Here is a 20,394-nt window from a genome sequence, read left to right as displayed (position 1 = left end):
CAATAAATACACAATACTGTGTCACATGTTTCGGCACTAAAACATTAGTGTTAGAGTTACAATTAAAAATACAGTGTAATATAATGAAAGCTCTTTGCTCTTGGCAAAATTGTTTAATTTAGTCAACATTATAATGCATTTTTCAAATAGTCTGATTAATTCAGCTTATGTACAGTGGGGGAAATAATTATTTGATCCTCTGCTGAATTTGTAAGTTTGCAAATAAATGAACAGTCTCTAATTTTTATGGTAAGTTCATTTTAATGGAGAGAGACAGAATATCATCTCAAAAATCCAGAATAAAAAAAACACATGTTATGAATAGTATTTGATCCCCAAGCAAAACATGACTTAGTACTTGTTGGAGAAATCTGTGTTGGCAAGCAGAGCAGTGAGATGTTTCTTGTGGTTGATCGCCAGGTTTGTACTCTTTTGGCCCACTCCTCTTTACAGAAACTCAGTAAATGGTTTAGGTTTCTTGGTTGCCACTTGGCAACTCAAAGCTTCAGCTTCTTCCACAGACTTTCTACAGGATTGAGGTCTGGAGACTGTTTAGGCCACTCCATGACGTGCTTCTTCTTTAAGTATTCCTTTATTGCCTCTTTGGTATTTTTAGCGTCATTGCTGTGCTGGAAAAAGCTGTAGGGGATCAAATACTTATTTCACTCAACGACACATAAATCAATTCATAACAAATATGTAATATCTTTTTTTTTGTTTGGTTGATATTCTGTCTCTCTCACCATTAAAATAAAACTGCCATAAAATAGATATGTTTTCTGAACTTACAAATTTAGCATATTTTGATTAGAGATGCCCGTTTTAATGCTAAAATCATGTGTTTGAACAGGCAATGTGTTTTCATTTGTTTTGTACAATTCATGTAAAGCTTAGCTCTGACGTGCTCAGAATCCTTGGTGCAAAGACTCCATTAAGGAAAAGCTTTCATCCATCAATCTTCTACCACTTATCTGGGTTTGGGTCATGGGGGGCACCAGTCCAACAATCAAAATCAAGAAGTGGTGGGATGCCCATCCTCAGCATTGTCAACAATGGCTGAGAAGAAACTGCTCCTGGCTGTCAATAAATGTGATCAGTATTCAAGAAGACCTGAAAATGAATTTGGTTTCATACACTGCCTGTGGACACAGAACCTAACACTGTACTTAGCTCAATTGATTCTATCATGTAATATAAAATAGCTTATAATTACAATTCCTTTCTTCATCTCTTCCTAAAAATCTAAGCTATACTTGCATCATTCAGTCACTGTCGCATATTCCTCTCATGCAGTATTACACACACAATCCGATACATTAAATAAACCTTGACATTAGAAGCAAAAGAAGGCAGAACAAAGAGCAGTGAAGTTGGCTTGGCATTACATGATACAAACTACAGAATGACTTTGAAAAACAAAGTCTCCTCCCAAACTCAAAAGGTAATCTTGCATTTTCTTTCTCTATATTATCAAAACTATCTCAGCAATACTGTCCCTCATTGTTTCCATGTGTTTTTATGCAGTTGCCTGATGTTTCACAGGCAGCAGCGTGAGGCAACATGCTAAAATTCACATAAAGGCCTCCGGTGTCATCGCTAACAAACATTTTGTTGAACGTTACATAGTGAACCTTTAAAAACAACTTTTAAAAAAAGTTAAATGGTGCGAGCAGATGAGCTGTCTGCAATTTTGAATCTGTCTGTGACTTTAGGGACTGTCTGTACCAGTTCACAATACAAATGGAAATAATGGAAAAAGAATTTTCACAGATTTCCAAAAAGAATCCTAAATTTAATTGAGGTAGTCCATGAAGGAATTTCATGGCAAATAATAGATTTTATGTCTTGCTGAACTCTTTGTTCATGTTTCACTCTGAAACATTCTGTTCCCTTTGGGTGATTTCTAGTTTCTGCAGATACATCGTGACTGAGCTTTGTACATCCAGGTAAGACTGTACAGGCCACATGCTGCAAAGCACTGGTGTGTGGGTGAAATGCCTTTTCCTTATGTTCAATGTATGTATTTAATCTGAGGCTTCTCTTAATTTATCCACCTGTGGCGGGGCGGGGCTTGCGATGCCACTGCAGGTGAGATGGACGCACCTGCGCAGCATCTACAATCGAGCCAGCTCAAAAGCTGTAATGGGTCCTGTCTTGAGTGTTGTTGTTGTTGGTATGTTGAGCTGCCAGCGGGAGAGCTGCAGCTGCGTGTTGTAACAGCAACCGTATAAACAGTGTGTGAATAAACGATCCTGCAAAGCATATTCATGTTGTTGGATCTGCCGTGGTCATTTACAGTGGTGCCAAAACCCAGAATGGGGGGGCGCAGCAGACCAGGACATTTCAATGCTCTTCAGCATGCTTTATTTCACAGTTGCTGTTAAACATACACGAACGGCCACAGCTCTACCACTGCCGGCCGCACACATCACCAACAACAACCACAACTCAGACTGAGCAAAGCCTTTTAAGTTGGCGTGATAGCAGATGCCGCACAGGTGCGTCCGTCTCACCTGCAGCACCATCGCAGACCCCGCCACACCACCCATCCATGAGCTACTGTTACTATAGCTGGCATATTTATTTCAAGTTATTTATTTCATATTCTGTATAGTTTTTCATATTTATATCCTGTCCATATCCTGTACATAGCTTGTACTCACTACAGCCTACATACTTATAGTTATAGAATATTCACAACATACTTCATACCGTGTACATTATAACATACCATAATAGACCCATTTCTGTAATATACTTACATATCTATATTATTGCTAATATATATTGTAATATATCTATATCACTAAAGCACTTCTGGATGGATGCAAACTGCATTTCGTTGCCCTGTACCTGTGCATGTGCAATGACAATAAAGTTGAATTCTATTCTATTCTATATAACCCTTTCACATAAAGCACTGACATGAGCAACTAAACCGCACGAAAATAAAACACGAACTAAACATAACTAAACAAATATTATCAAATATTATCAAATTGTCATCTAGTGGTTCAGTGGGTATATAGCTAGCAGCCTAGAAAAGACATTTTCTTCTACTATGAAGACCGTATTTTTCCCCTTTAGGTTGTAAATGTTCTCAGTTGCCTGCGTTCCCCACTGTGATAAAAAAAAAAAAAATCCTTTCATGTCCTGGAAATAGCACACCCAAAATATTCCCAGTTTCTTTCCAGTATTATGGAACATACTTGGGGGATTTCCTGATGTAATAACTGTATATCACATTGTGATGCAGCTCAAGCCCACACATTAACCACAAATACATGCAAACAGTTATATAGCAGGAAATGCAGGATATAGCGCAAAAGCTATTTTAATTTTGGGGGGGATGGGACGGGCTATTCCTCGTACAACCTGGGATTGTTCCCCCACACAGTGTGTCATCACAGCAGCCCACACTCCAGACCTGGAAAGAAGCCCACACTCCAGACCTGAGGTACTGTAGTAGCAAACCTTGCAAGTTTCAGCCAGTGATTCATCCTCCTTCATTGTAACAACACCCACATGCACACTCATACAGCCACATGGTTCTATTATAACCAGTAACTGGCCCCTTAGAAAGCTTTCTTATAATACTTAGGAATTCTCATTCAATTAATAAAAAAATGCTTATTCATGAACATTCCTGATGAAAACTGTCCATGCGCCAGGGTCAGGACATTATTTATCCAAAATGCAGTTTACACTGGCTCTGCAGTGACTTCACAGAAGGCTACACTATCACTGTCTGTTAGTATAGTCAGTGCAGTCAGCGTGAAAGCAATCCCAAAATATGAGATAAATTAAGATTTTGTGGGTTCATAAATAGATATGCCGGGTAAATTTCCTCCTTTAAACTAATGGTGTGTCCTGCTAATGTATTGGTTTGCAGATGAGTTTGATCATCAGGAGAGATTTCAAGCAGATAAAAAAGGCAGAGAGAAGGAGATGAACAGATGGCTGATGGCTGGAAAGTAACATTCCCAATTTACACACTGTGATTGACACTTCAGTAGCACTGTTAGGAAAAAACAAAAAGACTTCCTCTCTCACGCTCTGCATCTACACACAGTAAATTATCACAGAGATTTCTGCCAAGTACATCTATCTTGTCACTGCACTGATTCATACACTATGGTGTTGTTGTTTTTTTTGATGAATTTCTTTTCTATCGAATATAAATGTTTGTGTGTGTATTCTGCACTTTCATCGGGAAACCTTTCATTTATTTCCATATGAATTCACTTCTATGGATGAACTTGGCCTGATCGTATGCCGTTTTCTTTTTGCAGCCTGCCTATATTTATAAGGCAGAACCCAACAGCATTAGATTCTGCGCATAAACAGCATCATCTGTTGAGTGAACACACACAAAAGAGCTCGGTTTATGCTGTACGGCATAATGAAGGCCGACGCCAACCCATCTTGATGCGTCCATCTTTGTAAGGATGTGCGACTTATACGCAAGGATAAAGATCACTAAGCTGAGTGGCGATGGATGCTTCATTCATGCTGAGTCATGATATTAGGGCAAAGCTGATCAATAATAAACATCCATCCACATGAACCTCAGTTAGAGGCTCTCAGGTGTGTAATTTGAAACCAGTGAACCACAGATTGTATTTAGCGAAATGTCAAACTACAAAATTCCTTTAAGTTGCGGACATCGCTCTTACAAAAAAACAAAAATGTAACCATACCCTCGAGCACTTTTCGTGTGAAGACCTCGTTGAGGGCAAGTTTCACCAATACTCTAGGACCAAAAACAACTCTTGCGACTCACAATGGCACAAAACTCATCAGCCCTTCATCTGGACAAGCTAAAAATAAACGATAGAGAAGGAGTCCTAGTATTGCATTAATGCACTGAACTCACCCCTGATTTTGTGGAGCTCATGGATGAAAGAACGAGCAAACGGTCTAAAGTCTCCCACAGCAGCACAGCTCACAAAAGTTCATGAGAGCGGATCTGTGTGCGACTATTTGAAGATGTGTGCCAGGGTATTTGTGCTGCCCCTCAGTCAGCGTGTCAGCAGCAGTTGTGTATATAAATGGGTACAAGAATGCTCTAAGCTCATAAATGGCATGCGGCACGCTAATGTGAGGACACTGAATTGGCACTATTGTGGATGCCAGTGTCTCACACTGAGGGCCTGCAACTGTCATGCTTCTTTTTTATACAAATTTACAAATAAGCAACAATCCTTAACATCTGTGATATAGTGTATACATATACAGACTAATGAGATGGCAAAGTAGAGCTTGACCAAAGGGTCAGGAAACAAAGAGTAAAATGAGATGAAAAGTATTGCTGTGGTACTGAAAGCCTTTTTTTAGTAACTGTGGGCTGTGGTCATAATCATGACTTAGAAATAGCAGCCACCTGTTGGTGCTGGAGATTCTGGCACAGCATAGAACGGCAGGCTGGTCGCTAATGGGAAACAATTTACACAATTTGTCCCATAGTGACAAAAGACTGGCAGAAATGGACAATCCCTATCATATTAAGTCTAGACATTGTATTCCAGAGTTAGATCTATGCTGTTATTGTCCTGATTTCAATAAGAAACAAAGAAACTATATATTTAACCAAAGAAAAAGTAAAACACCAGTATTAATTAATAGATTAATATTATGTATTAGTATTATTTTTGAAGATAAAATTATATGTATAATAGAACAGCCTGCGCTTTAACAAAGGACATTTGTAATTTTTATTGTTATTTTTCTAGGTTCGTGACAACTGCCAAAAATGCTAAAGAACACGTTTCTAAGATCTGTCAATTTCAAATGTATACAAAAGAAAAATAGATATTTCTGAAGAAAGGTCAACTGCAGAGGTAAGTGTAAGTTATGCTTTATTCAATGGAAATATTTATGCATCGCTAGTATTCTACAGTTTGGTGTAGAATAAAAATAATGGCATTGGCATTCAATGCCAACAAATAAAGCCCTCACTTGTTTTCCCTCACAGAATTTGGGATGGCGAAATCTTCAAGAAACACACGCTTCAGTTTCTCTAAACTCAGGTACTTTTTTTTTTTGTATCTTTTTTCAGCCAAAATCATATTTGCAAGAAAGAGCTAAATAATTACTTTATATAACCAATTCAAAAATGTAGCATTGAATCTCTGTTTTTAGTCATCGACTTTTTGTTTTCATTACTGGTCGTTAGGAGAAATCCATCAGCAGCTGACAGGAGGTTCTGCATGACGTGGATCAGCACGATGGTAAAAAGACAAGTGGAGAAGCAAACTGCAGAACTGCGTAGAGAGTTTTCTCTCATGAATCAGGCCCTGAGAGAGGAGATGGCAGCTGAGCTTCAGGAACAGCTGAGAGAACTATTGTTAGAAGAAACAGACAAGACACCATTGTGCTGCAGCAAGCTGGGCTCGGACCTGAGATTGGCGTCGAGGTGGCAAAGGGAAATGGCGGGAGGATTCGAAAACACTGACGAAGACTACGAAGATGGGGAGATACCAAAAACATTAGCCTTTTCTGAAACATACAATGACACAAACAGCATGTTCATATTGAGAAAAAGCCCGAAAGAAGAATCCTTAAAGATTTCATTGACCAGTGATTCCAGTGACACTGACTCAACAATTAACAGAAACATCTCCAAAGATGTACAAGGGAAGCCAGACTCAGGTACATGCAAGCAACAGAAAAATCAGAGCTCTTCCTCAGATGTCACTCCTATCTGGGACAGCGCCGCTAATCACTTCTGCACTACGCAAAGCTTCATTTCCAGTGAATTCAGCCATGAGAGTGAGGATGATAGTGTAAGAGAGGCTTTGATGATGGACAACCAGTGGAAGGAATGGTTGGACAAGCAGGAAATGAAAGGATACAGCCACAAAAAAAAGCCAGTTAAAAGTCAAAACAATATGGAAAAACAGGGAACGGCAGCATCTGGTGTACCAGAGAAAAAAAAGGATCAAAACTTGAAAAGGGGTGACACTATGAAGAGATTTAAGACATATATCAGTGATGTCTTTAGCTCTCATGCATCGCATAAGTGGAAGAAGTTTGAAAATGAAGATGGAAGCTCATGAAAAACAAAAAACAAAAAAATAACTGATAAAAACTGAGCATACAATAAACTAACTTGTGCATTACGATTATAGTCTCCAGCTTCGATTGACTTTTGAGTTGCAGAGCACATTAGCTTGATTTACAAGTTGGTAAGTGCTGAAAAAATGAGGGTAAACCTTTCTGGTGACCTTTTAGGCCACATAAAGGCAAAGTGCCTGCCTACAGATAACCTTTATCTGACATCCGACACCCTGAAAGGAAAACTAAACAACCTCTCACTGAATCAATAAAAGGCAACGTTATGTAAATGAATCTCTGGCCAAATGACTGCAATAAGTCTGTACTGCGATTTAACTTGATTGAAACAAAGTGGTCTTTACTGATACGTGTAAACAAACTTTTCTGTGATGAACAAGAATGCATTCATCCAGTGGATAAATTTGAGCTGCAGATTTGCAGATATAACATAGGATAGGATGGCCCCAGTTTTTCTTTTTAGGCTAAATGAGAAAGTTTCATGACAGTTTAAATTCATACTTATATGTTAGATACAGTCACACAAGCACAAAACAACAGAAAATAACTTAAAGTATCCCATATATTACCTTACAATATATTATCATATATTACCTTAAAATGTTTGTTTAGTGACGTAGGTGTGCACTCCAGTGGTATTATAGTTTAGATCAGTAAAACAGTCACAAAAGGAATAAATCAGAAAGCCATAGCAGCAGTAGTAGAAAAAACATCTACCTTAAAAGAAAGGTTTTGTGTGTGTGTGTGTGTTTCTGTGTGTTTTAAGACTTTCTGCACTACAGTTTATTACATCTACCAAGTGTATGGATTTTAACTGAGCTATTTTTTAAAGTTAGTTGCTCAGTGTGTGGCTCTTGGCTTACTTTAAGTCAGTTATTGCCCTCTTTATTACCTCTTATTCACATCCTACTGCCTTCTCTGTTTTTAAATAAGAAATTTCAAGTTAGCAGTCGATATTTCACAGAGTGAGAGGAGTTCTCTTGAAATTCAAGTGTTTTCCAATATCTAAGAAGAATATTAATCAAGGGAAAATGTTTAAATCAATCTGATAGCATCCCAGCTGCTTCAGAAAACATAGAAGTGCGATACAGATCCCTTATTTGCTTTAAAAGGATACGGTACTTATACTGTCTGGAGAGTACGGACTGTAGTGAGTTGTCGGTATATTTTCAGTATAATGAATTGCTTATGATCACGTGCATTCACTGAGCCAAGAAGCCTTGCTGTTCGCATGCTGTTAGTTTCCTCTTTTCTCTCTGGGGGGCCATGTCAGTTTTGTACCAGTAGGTGGCACTAAGTCACTTCCAAGGTCCAGCAACCTTTAGACGCAAGCTCAGCAAAATGATGCAGTCAGGGCCTTAAATACAAACATACCCACAGGGAATTTTGACTCAAAAAATCAAAGTCAAAATGTATCTAATGCGGTAAAATTCAAGCAAAAAGTAGATATTAGCTACAGTATGTACAGCTGTTTGTGGGAGGAAAAAAGTTTTCAAATCTTAGCAGAAAACCACTCAAGTAATCGCTTATTTTCCTTCCTACTTTTTATAACATTGCCAAACCATAATTAGGATGTAAGCATGTAGTGACTGGGTGGCTATTAAATGCACTAATTGTCTCAGTGAGTGTTAAGAGCTAGACAAACATAAATCTACAATTCATATCCCATTTGCTAAATATTTGTTTATTTTAAACCTACGTGTGTAAATGCTTTCAGTAGGATTTCAACAAAAAATGATGTCACCATCTCTGTATAACACATTATATCTTGGTGTCACTGTTAGAGTGGCATCACTGTATGTGTGCATAACAACTGCTGGCAAGCTTTCAGTTGCCTCCAGTCATTTTCAGGAAACATCATCATCAACAGCAACATCCGACCCCCTGGATTCTTTAACAGGCCCTCATGTGAAAAGAATATCTCTGCCCAGCCACTATGAGATGCATCCTTCCACACCAATGTTTCAGGACAGCAGCGGTCACGTCTGTTCCATGTTGGGATGGAAACCCCAGAGCTTGAGCTGAGTTAACTTTAATCTGCTTACTTATGTTAATAAAGGAATTTTCACGTTTTCTTACTTGCTATGTTTGACCTACATGTGCCATGTAGGAAAATAGGATCGCATAGAAGTCTGCCAAGTCAAATGTTTGCTCACATTCACAAAAGTGATATTGTTCTGTCGTGTGTTTTTATCTTAGGCTAAAACTCAGTCATTGCAATATTAGAAAGAAACCCCCAACAATCAGATGATCCCCCAGGAGCAAACACTTGGCAAAAGTGGGGAGGAAAAACTCCCTTTCAAGTTAAACTCTACACTGTTAAAAAAAACATCCTAAAACAACGGTAATATTCCGGCAGCTGGGGCGCCAAAGTACGACCGTGAAATAACAGAAAATAACTGTCCCATAAAAATACGGTTATTTTCAGTAATGAAAATAGAGTTTGTTGCGCTAATTTGACATGGGATTCTGCCTTTTCCAAGTGCTTTTAGACATTAAATTAGGAACATTTTTACGCGATCAAACAATGAAATTACCTATAAACAAGGTCACTGAATGTGGAAATATGAATCATAATACGTAAATGTACAGAAATATACAGTTAACAGTTGGTTTACGTAATAATTGATTGCATGCCCTGGGACAGACTGACAGAGACGAGGCTGCCATATTGCACTATCGGCCCCTTTGGCTATCACTAGTAGGCGGTAGGTGAAGAGTATTGACCACGGACACAACGACGGAGAGCGTCCAAGCCGGGGCGCGAACCGACAACCTTCTGATCACAAGGCGAACTGCCAACTCTTGAGCCACGAATGGCCTAACTAGCAACGACAATAATACTTATGTGATGTAACACAAGCTTATAGGGATCATGTTATATACTTTCCCATTGCATTACATTTGAATTCAACAGTTCAATCTTTCAAATAACGGACAGATATTTGTGAAATCATGATACATTTGTGAATGTATTTTAACAATCTAAATATGCATATGTACAGACAGATACATTTAATAATCATGACAATTATGTTGTATTAGTTCACATTCATTGGCCGATGCTTAGCGTCATGTTATTTATATTAATTGCAATTCCTACCTCTACATTTCTTTTTCAAAATATATAATTAGCACAGCGTGTCCGTGCAATGTTTTACATTGTGGTATGCAGAGAAATCTTAACAAAGAAGCTCACAGAGAGAGATTGAGCTTGTTATTTAACCCCAAGCTAGTACACTTGCCGGTGCTACAATGTGCCTCAAGGTTCAACAACAGCACAACAGAAGTCACTCATGGTACAGCACTCTCTCTACAAAACAACAACTGTCAGTGATGCTGCACCACGGCGTAAACACAACATTCAAGATAACAGTTAAACGTAACGTAACCATAAACAATAAAACAAGAACATCTAAACAGCAGCACATGCCCCAAGGCATGATGGGAGACATTTCTGGATGTATTTTTACGATCTAAATATGCATATGTACAACAAAATATATTTAACAAACAAGTAAATTGTGTTTTATTACATTTACAGTGATGTTATGTTATTTTACATTTGACGTGTCAGATCACAGTCTACTTATGTAAATGTAATGCTATTCTAGAAAAACAGTACACATCTGTAAAATACACAGTAAAATCATTTGACATTACTATTTTTTGGAACAGTGTACATCAGCCCTACAGTCATGCAAATTCACTTCTATATTCCAGAGATTTTATCAAATAGTGGACCAAAAACCCCTAAAAGAGGCAAGGAAAAAGTGAAGCAGCTCTTTAAATAAATGACTCCCGCTGTAAATATTTTCCTGCCTCACTCTGACACTCTATTAACAGCTTTCTTTCAGTCTGTCTCTCTTGCTTTCTCTGGATCAATAAAGTGCCTTTTCAGATGATTGCAATGGCTTCCCAAGAAACCCAGTGGGCAAACAAAGATGTTCTCCTAAGTTCAAGCACTGCAGATTACTTCATTCTAAAATCAGGCAATAGTCCACTCTACCTGCTCTATATTGTTTTCTTAAAGGGATTCATTATATAACTTCAGACGTATTTCTAGTGGTTTATAAATCGTTAATATGTTGCTGACATAACCCATGTTATAGGGAGCACAAATACTCAGTATTTCAACTATTAAAATATAACTTTTTAAAAGATGTCATTCTACAGTCATTTGAGAACTGCATTTATATTTCAAAATAATCATTATCATAAGGGCAATATGCACACCATGCATTAATAAGAAGGCAATCTAAACTGAAATGCCAGACACATTTTTCTTACTTTATTTACTTTAGCTACTAAAGATCCAACATGGACCCTGATCAGCTGCAGAATAAAAAACACTTATGACTAGCTGACCACTGTGGCAGCTTAATCTATGCTACAAGGAAGCTCATTTACAAATATTCAATATCTCTTCCTCACCACAGAGGAAGTGGGGCCTGCATTGAGTTGCAAATAATCTGCATGTGATTAGCATGAAGAGCTGGGAAAAAAAATACACACACACAGCTTCTGGCCACAGTGTGTTGTTTTATCTGGTAAGAATGGCCATACCCCACCTGTGTCATGTTACTGTTGTGTCCTTGCTTTCATCTTGTGCATCCAACCTTTTAAAAGGTGTCAGCTGGTAGGTTGTTAAATTTCAGAAGAGTTGAAGGTTAGAGGAGGACACATAAAGTAAGAGACACACAAGCTTTGATTGGCCTCTCAAACAAGGAAATGACTTTTATATTTTGTTAAATAAACCACAACTTTCCCGATATTCACAAAATGGGCTATTGTGGCATGTCATGTGAAATTCGACTACCCTCCCTACACACGAATCCCCTTCCTACACTGAACCTCTGCTTTGATCTGATGATGATTAATCTATGTGGGAGGGCATTAAGAGTTAGAAAGCTAATTCCCCAGCTCTATCCACCATTTACAGGCTGACCCGTCACTGCCTGCTCTCTCATCACTCTGATTGTCAATCATGTCTGCAACCACTTCTGGTTAATACAGTGTACATGCCAGATCACTGAATGCTACTGTACTTAAATGAGAGAGTTTATTGTGAGAGAAACGCCAGAGCCACATCAATCACTTTGTCTCGCTTGTGTATTGGTCTCATTCAAGAAGGCACATCAGCACTTCTGATTCATTTAGCAGCATACACTGTTATGCTTAACCTTGTCACAAAAACACTACGGCCTCAGAGCATATTGAGCGAATGAGTGTGCATGGCTATATGTGCCTGCGTTTGTGTGTGTGTGTGTTCTCGTGTTTGAAACTGTGTGGCTGAGACTGCAGAGGGCAATGCTGGAGGGCAACACAGTGTCACAGCTCTGAGATCCCAGCTTGCAGTGCACAGACTGTTCTCCTGAGAAGCTGGGGTGGACTTTGAATTTGTCTTGTGCTGGAAGAGTGTCACTATCAGAGAGGATAACACTGAGGGCAGAGGAGATGAGAACTATATCAAGGAGACAATTCAGGTAACATTATCTCTCAAGGACACAGAGAGGTGTAGCAGAAGAAGCATAATACCTACATATTAATACTGATCAACCTGCTTATATTCAACCTATAGCTGAAATGCTAAAATGCATCTTTTTAGTGTATTTTCAACTCTTCCACTCATTTTTTTAATTGGTGTTGAATTTCCACTAGTATTGTGAATAAATGACAAAAATATTGAAAGCCTAATAATTTACATAGTAACAAAACAAAAAATCCAACTAAAAAAGGCTACGTTGTTAACTGCATGAGCAGAAAGCAAGGAGACACCGCGCTGTCAGGTCACTGCTTCATAACGAGCGTAAGCGACAGCTAATGCTGACTCACATTCAAACATGTGGGCACTTAACACAGACAAACCTGAAGGGAAGGGCCTGGCCACAGGCTTTGGTTTCCAGTCCTTCATGAAACAATGCAAACCACTCAGCTGCGCCTCAAACTCACATTAAATCTCATAAATGTTTCTTGTCTGCATATATGACCATAGTTCAGGATTTTCTGTGGCAGAAACACTAACACGCTCCAGGCACTGCAACACACTCAATCACAAAGTGGAGAAGTAAACCTCATCAACATTTCCAGATGGTGTCAGTCTTTTGTCAACGTGAAAATGTTTTGTTTTTTTTCGCCTCACTTCACAGTGCCAAGGCGTCTTTGCGGTCAGCATCAATCATGTGTCTGTTACAACCGATGATCCCCCCGGGCTGCAATGAATCCTGATTTAAGCTGCTGTCAAGACACTTTAAGAACGAGGCCATGGACTGTTTCCAAGTGCCCGCGATTCTGCTCTCACAACACTACTCAGAAGACGACCACTAATAATAATAATGGATTGGATTTATACTAGTCATGCACTTATTCCTACAGGACATCCAAACATAGCTCATTTCACAGTCGGTGCATTAGCAAATCAGGACAACAGGTTAAATTACCCCTGAGTTACAGTTTCTTATATTTCTGGACAAGATCAGTCTGCAAGATTTTGATTTTAGTTAGCTGCTTGGAACAGCAAGCCAAATGTCTAAAAAGATTGCCTAACTTACTTTTTTTAACACAACATGTAAAGTTAAGAACATTTTAAAGCACTTAAAAGATATGGTTAACATTATCTGACAGATTTCATCAATACAAATACCCAGAACTTGTTTTACATCAGCTATATTTCGCAGTAAGCTGTGACGGCAGTCTCTGTGACACAAAAGCCACTTCCATGGTTGGTAAGTGTTAAATATTTTAAAGTACTACATATGAGCTGAGCAGAGGAAAGGAGAGTGCAAAGTGAAAAAAGTCACGATGTAGTCTCTGGGTGTGACTGAGAACTGGAAGTAGAAGGAGCAGTGAGTGTCTGAGTAGCAACAAAAAGAGGCAAAGACTGTGTTTTAATGAAATATGTCTCAGTTGATCTTGAATGAAATGTTAAGTTTATACATACTAAACAAGTAAAACAAGCTGAGGGGAGAGCTACAACATTTGTTTTAATGTTTACCACACCTGTGTCACAAACTACTTTGGCCACAATACACAGAGTGACTTATTACAACTACAGCACAATACCACAGACAGCAACACTTCAAGTGCCATGAGAGATAAACATATGATGGATGCAGAATGATGGAGCTAAATGTAGTGTAAAAATAATTGTAAAAGCAACCTATGAGCAGGCATTTAGCGGCCGTGGGAAGTAAGAACTCCCTTTTAACAGGAAGACACATGCAGCAGAGTTAGGCTACAGGTTGGGCAGCCATGTGCTACAGCTGGTTTCGAGGGTGAGGGAAGAGAGAAGAGTAGGGAGGTCAGGATTAAAAATGTATTAGTACAAACTTGTGACATATACTTTTATCCCTACTTCGCATTGAGAGCTAGTTTTCACATAATAATACAGACAGACAGACAGTCGGGCAAAAATTTAAGATGCTTTATTTCTACAATGTCATTTATGTTTTATTTTCACACAAGTGCACACTTTTAAGATTGCATTTTCCAAAAAGCTTTGTATACAGATTTCCTTTTAAATGGAAATCAAACAACTGAATCATATGAGGACTACAAGCACTTTCTGAAAAAAAGTAACTTCTTATTCTCAAAATATTAAAATGTATTCTTTGAGTTTTTAATAAGATGATTTGGGATTTTTTTATTTGTTTTTAATTGCTCCATCTTATGTTTTACTTTCAGATCAGATTAGAGTACAATATACACAAATCCTGAGTCATACCAGTCGATATTATTATTTTGTACTTGACATCAGGCGTCTTGCCGCTCAGTCAGGTAATGAGTGAAAGGTTACTCTGCAAGACTGAAGGTTAGAAACATGACCGCATCAGTCAAGGACTACTAAAGCACATATCTATAAAAGGAAGGAGGAAGTTTTAAAAAATGTGATGTAAGCACAAGTGTTTTCTGCTGCCTTTTGCTGTGACAAACGGGCAAAAGGCAGCAGAAATACCAACACGCTTTAAGTTAATGAGTTAGTTGACTTAGTGACTTGGTTAATGATGACCCATTTGCTTCAGTTCAAACACACATACATACAAGAAACATCTAAATCTATCAAACCCTATTAGGATATACACTCACTGATCTGTTCATTAGGTACAACTGCTGCACTGCTTGTTAATGCAAATATATGAATGACCTGCCACATACCAGCAACTAAGCGCATTTAGGAATGTAGACACAGTCGAGATAGAGTTTACAGAAAATGATTGAAAAGTCAACAGAAGGTCTCTGGGTAAAAACCAGGTCAGAGAAAAATGGTCGCGCTGTTTCAAAGTGAAAGGCAACAGTAACTCAAATAACCACATGTTACAACCAAGGTGTGCTGACTTTTAGCTCTGAATGCATCACATGCTTAACCTTAAAGCAGATGGGCTACAGCAGCAGAAAACCACACCAAGTAACTCCAGTCAGCTAAGAACAGGAAACTGAGACTACGGTTTGCAGGATCCCCAAAATTAGACAACAGAAGATTAGAAAGACAGTGGCTGATCTTCATAAAAGCATTCTATCAATGGTTCAGGCTTCTGGTGGTGGTGTAATATTGAGGAGGATGTCTGAGACATTCTATGTATTTTAGTACCAGTGAAGCATCATTTAAACACTACAGCCTACCAGTGTATCATTGCACACCACGTCCATTCCTTTATTACAACAATGTACCCATCTTTTCGTGGTTGCTTCCAACATATAACACACCATATCACAGAGCTCAAATAATCTCAAGCTGGTTTCTTGTAGATAACAATGAGTTTACTGTGTTCAGCTGGTCTCCATGGCCTCCAGATCTCAATCCAATAGAGCACTTCTGTGATGTGACGAAACAGGAGTTTCACATCATGGATGTGCAGCCAACAAATCCACACCAACTGTCATGTCATGTTAATATGGACCAGAATCTCTGAGGAATGTTTGGAGGACCATGTTGAATCTATGCCAAAAAGAACTAAGTCGACTGTGAAAGCAAAAGAGGGTCCAACCCAGTGAGTGCAGATGGAATGAAAGAGGAAAAAGTAAAATCGCAACTCATAGATATGTTTAAAAAAAATAAATGAATATGATGTAAAGGGCGCTGAAACTTAATGTCACAAATATCAGTCATGTTTGACTGCAGCCACTGCGAACACATATAGAAAAACTTTCACAAACCTCTCCACTGCATTGAAAACAGCAAAGTTAAATGCACTTGAGTCAACAATGAAATTACTCACAGAGCTTGGCAGCAATCCCTTACATCTCTCACTTTCCAAATCAAATTACAAAATGAATTTTCATGTTACATATTCTCTTATGTCATTTATGAAATGCTAGCTAGAATACTTATTCTAACAGTAAAAGTACATTTTTTAGTGTCACATTTTCTGTTGGCTGAGGAAACACAAATGCATCATCAAACCTGTGCAATCAGGGTGTATGCACGAAAATGCACGTGCAAATGCATGATGATGCAAAGCTAGATTATTTGTCAGTGTGTTTTTTGTTTTTAACTATTTTTCCCTCAGGTATTAAAGAAGCAAACCCAATCCTACTTCATCTGTCCTCATCTCCTGTCTCTTCACTTGTTCGCATCTCATCTTAATCTGCTCTTTTCCCACTTCATATCATCTTATCTCATGTGGTCTCAACTCATCCCCTAGTCATGTCTCATTACCTGTAACCCCATTAGATCTGTCTTCATTACCTTTACTTCCTTTCATCACCCATCATCTCATGTTGCACTTTTTTCCATTCCTAGTTCCACTATTAGATCCAGATCATGCACTTTGTACTCTATTTGGTATAGAGGTATACAGTAAAACTAATAAGATAGAACAATAACGCTGCACTATGCACTATAACCTCGGAAGATTATGCCACTGCTTTCTTCTCAGGCAAAGGAAAGGGCCAACAAGTGACCAAAAAAACTTGGATAAAGATGGCAGCGATAGGAAGTAACTAATGCTTGAATGCGGCAACTTTATTTGGCAAAATGACATTTCTCTATTATTGACGAAGCTGTAAGATCAATTTCAATGAAGTCACTGCATTCTTTCATTTACCTCTACAGCTGAGCATGGTGCACTTTTCCTATACAGATTTAATGGATAACAGAGCTTTTGCCAACCTCTGTAGGGAAACGTGTGCTAATGTGCTTAATCACTTTCAGACAGCAATCTGGATGATGCTCAGAAAAGTCTGGAGCACTTCAAAAATGATGAGATGAAAAGCTTTGGAGCAAGTGAAAGAAAATGTGCCTATATGATTTTATGCATGCTGTATCTTTAGTGTTGTTCTCATGAGATTTAATATTATGACATTGAAAATGACATTCCATTTTATTTGACTGAAACTGAAACTTAAAAACTTGAAGTTTTCTCTTTGATGTTTTGGGCTGAATGATTTTTGTGAATGCAATCGTTACCATTAGCCTTCATGCTTGCTGCCATATGGTTTCTCTTGGGGCACCCTGACTCAGCATGATGTGTGGTGTGGGAATATACCTGCCATCAATCTCCACCAGTGCCGCTGGTTTGACAACCAGCCACTTTTCATGAAAACAAAAAAGACAGGATGAACCTGTGGGCATGCACGGGCCTGTTGCAGCCTCTGTCTAAAGGTAAGGACACTGAGACAGATGGTCGTGAGTCTAGGGGACAGTCCCCCTGGAAGAAACGTTTGTGCGCAGGCTAAACAAAGCCAATGGCATCAGAGCATGCTGTCTGTTTAAAAACCCTACCAGGAAAGACTTGAAACTGAAATCAGCTGGTCTGCTCGACGTATATGGAGAAACTGTGATGATAAAATGATACCAAACAAATTAGCTTGTAAGGTGGGAGGTTGTTTATGATCACCACATAAATCTACAACGAAACTGGATGTATATATCTGGCCAATACAGTCCTCGATGGTGGAGACAGTAAAGAAATCAGCGGACTGGAAACAGATGAGTGCATAGGGGCAGTGGGACATCGCATCAGCACAATCATGAAACTTGTCTCGTTTATTGAATTAGCAAATCAATAAAGTCTTGCCTGCTGTCTTCTATTTTCAGGCTTTAGGGGGGAAAGAGGAAAAAACAGTACGACAACAGAAAAGCTCCTGTGTGCGTTTGGGACTACACGAGTCTTTACTCACAGAATCACTTGCGTTTTTACGCAGCTGCTCCTCCTCTCCCGTCACAGCGGCCGGGTCCACCACCAGCTTCTCGAAGCACGCTGAGCCGAGAGAGGAGCTCTTCTGCTGGTACACCATCAGCTGGGACATCGGGAGTTTTGGGCTTCCGTGCGCCGTGAGCTCTGGTTTGCTCCCCGTGGCCCCAGAAGCCGTGCCAAGAGGCTGTAGCAGAGGCTGTCCGCCGCTGCTGGTCCCAGGAACCGCATCGCTTCCGAGAGCCTTGTCTCCCTCAAAAGGTGCCGGAGTAGAGCAGCATAGGTTCGGCTGCGACGATGAAAATACCCGGTCCAGCTGTTTCTTTTTTCTCTTAAACATCCAAAGCCCCGATTCCTTCTTGCTGCCCTCCGCGCCCCCGGCACCACGACGCTCTGATCCCAGTTTCGGGCTCAGCCACGGCTTGGTTTTTTCCTGGAAATTCTTCCACATTCTCCGCTGGTAGGACAAGGACTCTTGCCCCTTGGCTGTGCTCTCGTGTTTCGGTGATTTTTGCTCCATTGTGCCTGTGCAGCAGCCAGCCAGCCTGAGCACACTCTGTATAGTGGACGGATGTCACAGTTGGGCAGCTGCGGCTCGGGTGCACTTCCACTGATGATCAGTTTTTAGAGCGCCAAGAACGAAACGCGCTGTGCGACGATGAAGGAGGGTGTCAATCTTCCTGCGAACCTTGCAGAATGCCTCTGCAGACTACTCTGTAAATTTTTATGTCCCACTGTGCAGTGGGCTAGTTAGAAGGAAGGCAAGAATTCATGTAAGATTTAAGATATCTCACCTCAGCGATGAAAGTTGGAGCACGTGCTGTGACTTCATCGCGATTGCGTAAGAGATTTTAAAATTATTCGCCCGCTTTTCTTTGACTCTCGTCCACGATGTTTAACCAGGGGTTAGGCAAACTTACCCATTAATTATTGTATTCAAATGAAGGACGAAGGGTGCACCACGCCGCCCTCTGGCCAACCGTGTCACTTGACTGGGTAATCTGTATGCTGGCGATTGCATAACAGTACCCCACAGTGCCTCGTGGAGATGTTTATAATTTAATTGTGGGTCCCATGTCATTCCCATCTGAGTTTATATCTTTGTATTTCAGTACTTTATCATACGTGCATTTTTTTTTAACCCTCCACTTTTTTGACCTTGTGAAAGCTGTGCAGACAGAGACTTGATGTCCCCTTTGTCACATGGATGGTCTCGCGCTGTTTAAGCAAGTCTGGATATGTTTCACTGAATGTTATCACCCACGTGCAGCAGCGAGCAGGCATCACTGAGCAGCCTCCCCTCTCTCAGCTCTCTCTTTAGTTGCTGCGCTGATGTATAATAACTCATTACGTCTCCCACCCCCCGGCCCTTGTTTCAGTGCTGGCTGTTCTCTGCCCTCCTGTTTAACACTGTGTCCTCTCTCTCTTAGAAACAAACACACAGAGACAGTAAGAATGAAGAACACGGATTAATCAGAAAATTATCATCAGTCTTTGGTGCTGTGCCATGAATTCGGGGATGGATTAGAGATTCAGGTTCTCTTTGCTTGAAATTTCTGTCATCTCCCAAAATGAACCATTTTCATTTACAGCTAACAGGATGGTGAAATGCTCTCAACGTCTCTTTAAGTTAAGTAAATCGTGGTGTAAGCCAAACTGTCCCTTTCGGCTCCCAGGCTTTTCTATAGGGCTTCCATGGAAAACTGATGAGTCTGCTCTGAGAAGGCCTTTCCTCTTAATGACCTTGATCCCATTGATAAGAGACTAATCCACTGTGTGTGTGTAACAGAGAGGGAGAGAGATACATAGACATGAAATATTTTCTTTCATGAGTATAACTACATCTAATTCAGAGCCACTACCACACTTGAAACACTGTGTATCCTGTGATTAAACGAAGCAGAGATCCGATCTGTTCACCTGAATCCAAATACTTAGGGTTGGGTCAAGCCTTTAAATTGAGTTGAGTATGCCTTGTACAAATAATCACATGTTGTGTTTCACAGGCTCAGTCTAGAACCTGACCTATCTGGTACAAGCGGTTCCTCGTTGTTGGTAGCCTCAATAAATTAAGGTTAAGTTCTTCACCGAAGAAGCCACACAGGATTCAGCTTGCTTTTTTATTTAATTTGAAGTGTTTCCAATCAAAAAACATGTCTGCCACCCTTGTTCCCACAGGAACAAGCAA

General features: G+C 39.6%; 2 protein-coding genes across 8 annotated transcripts in view; one reads left to right on the top strand and one right to left on the bottom strand.

Moving 5' to 3' along the window:
* Positions 1-20,344, bottom strand: part of LOC146657274 (multiple C2 and transmembrane domain-containing protein 1-like) — a 147,222-nt gene extending 126,878 nt beyond the window's left edge. The window contains exon 1 of one of the 7 annotated variants that reach the window (XR_014914047.1): positions 18,193-20,344. Coding sequence is in view for 6 of the 7 variants with exons in the window: in XM_085425252.1 (XP_085281378.1) it covers positions 18,193-18,726 (534 nt within the window). In the remaining variant the exon portion in view is untranslated. Of the gene's footprint in view, positions 1-4,876; positions 4,995-18,192 lie in introns of those variants that run through there. The other 6 variants (XM_085425252.1, XM_085425249.1, XM_085425250.1 and 3 more) reach the window with 6 other exon arrangements.
* LOC146657275 (uncharacterized) lies at positions 5,983-7,058 on the top strand. The gene is made up of 2 exons (XM_085425258.1): positions 5,983-6,029; positions 6,176-7,058. The coding sequence occupies exons 1-2, from the start codon at positions 5,983-5,985 to the stop codon at positions 7,056-7,058; spliced, it is 930 nt and encodes a 309-aa protein (XP_085281384.1).
* Positions 20,345-20,394: the final 50 nt, after the last annotated feature.

Source organism: Rhamphochromis longiceps, linkage group LG12 (genome assembly GCF_057381845.1).
Source record: "Rhamphochromis longiceps isolate RC_006_pf linkage group LG12, R_longiceps_female_GT1.1, whole genome shotgun sequence".
Taxonomy (NCBI): domain Eukaryota; kingdom Metazoa; phylum Chordata; class Actinopteri; order Cichliformes; family Cichlidae; genus Rhamphochromis; species Rhamphochromis longiceps.
Note: the sequence above shows the minus strand (reverse complement) of the source record. Positions and strands in the feature narration are given on the sequence as shown.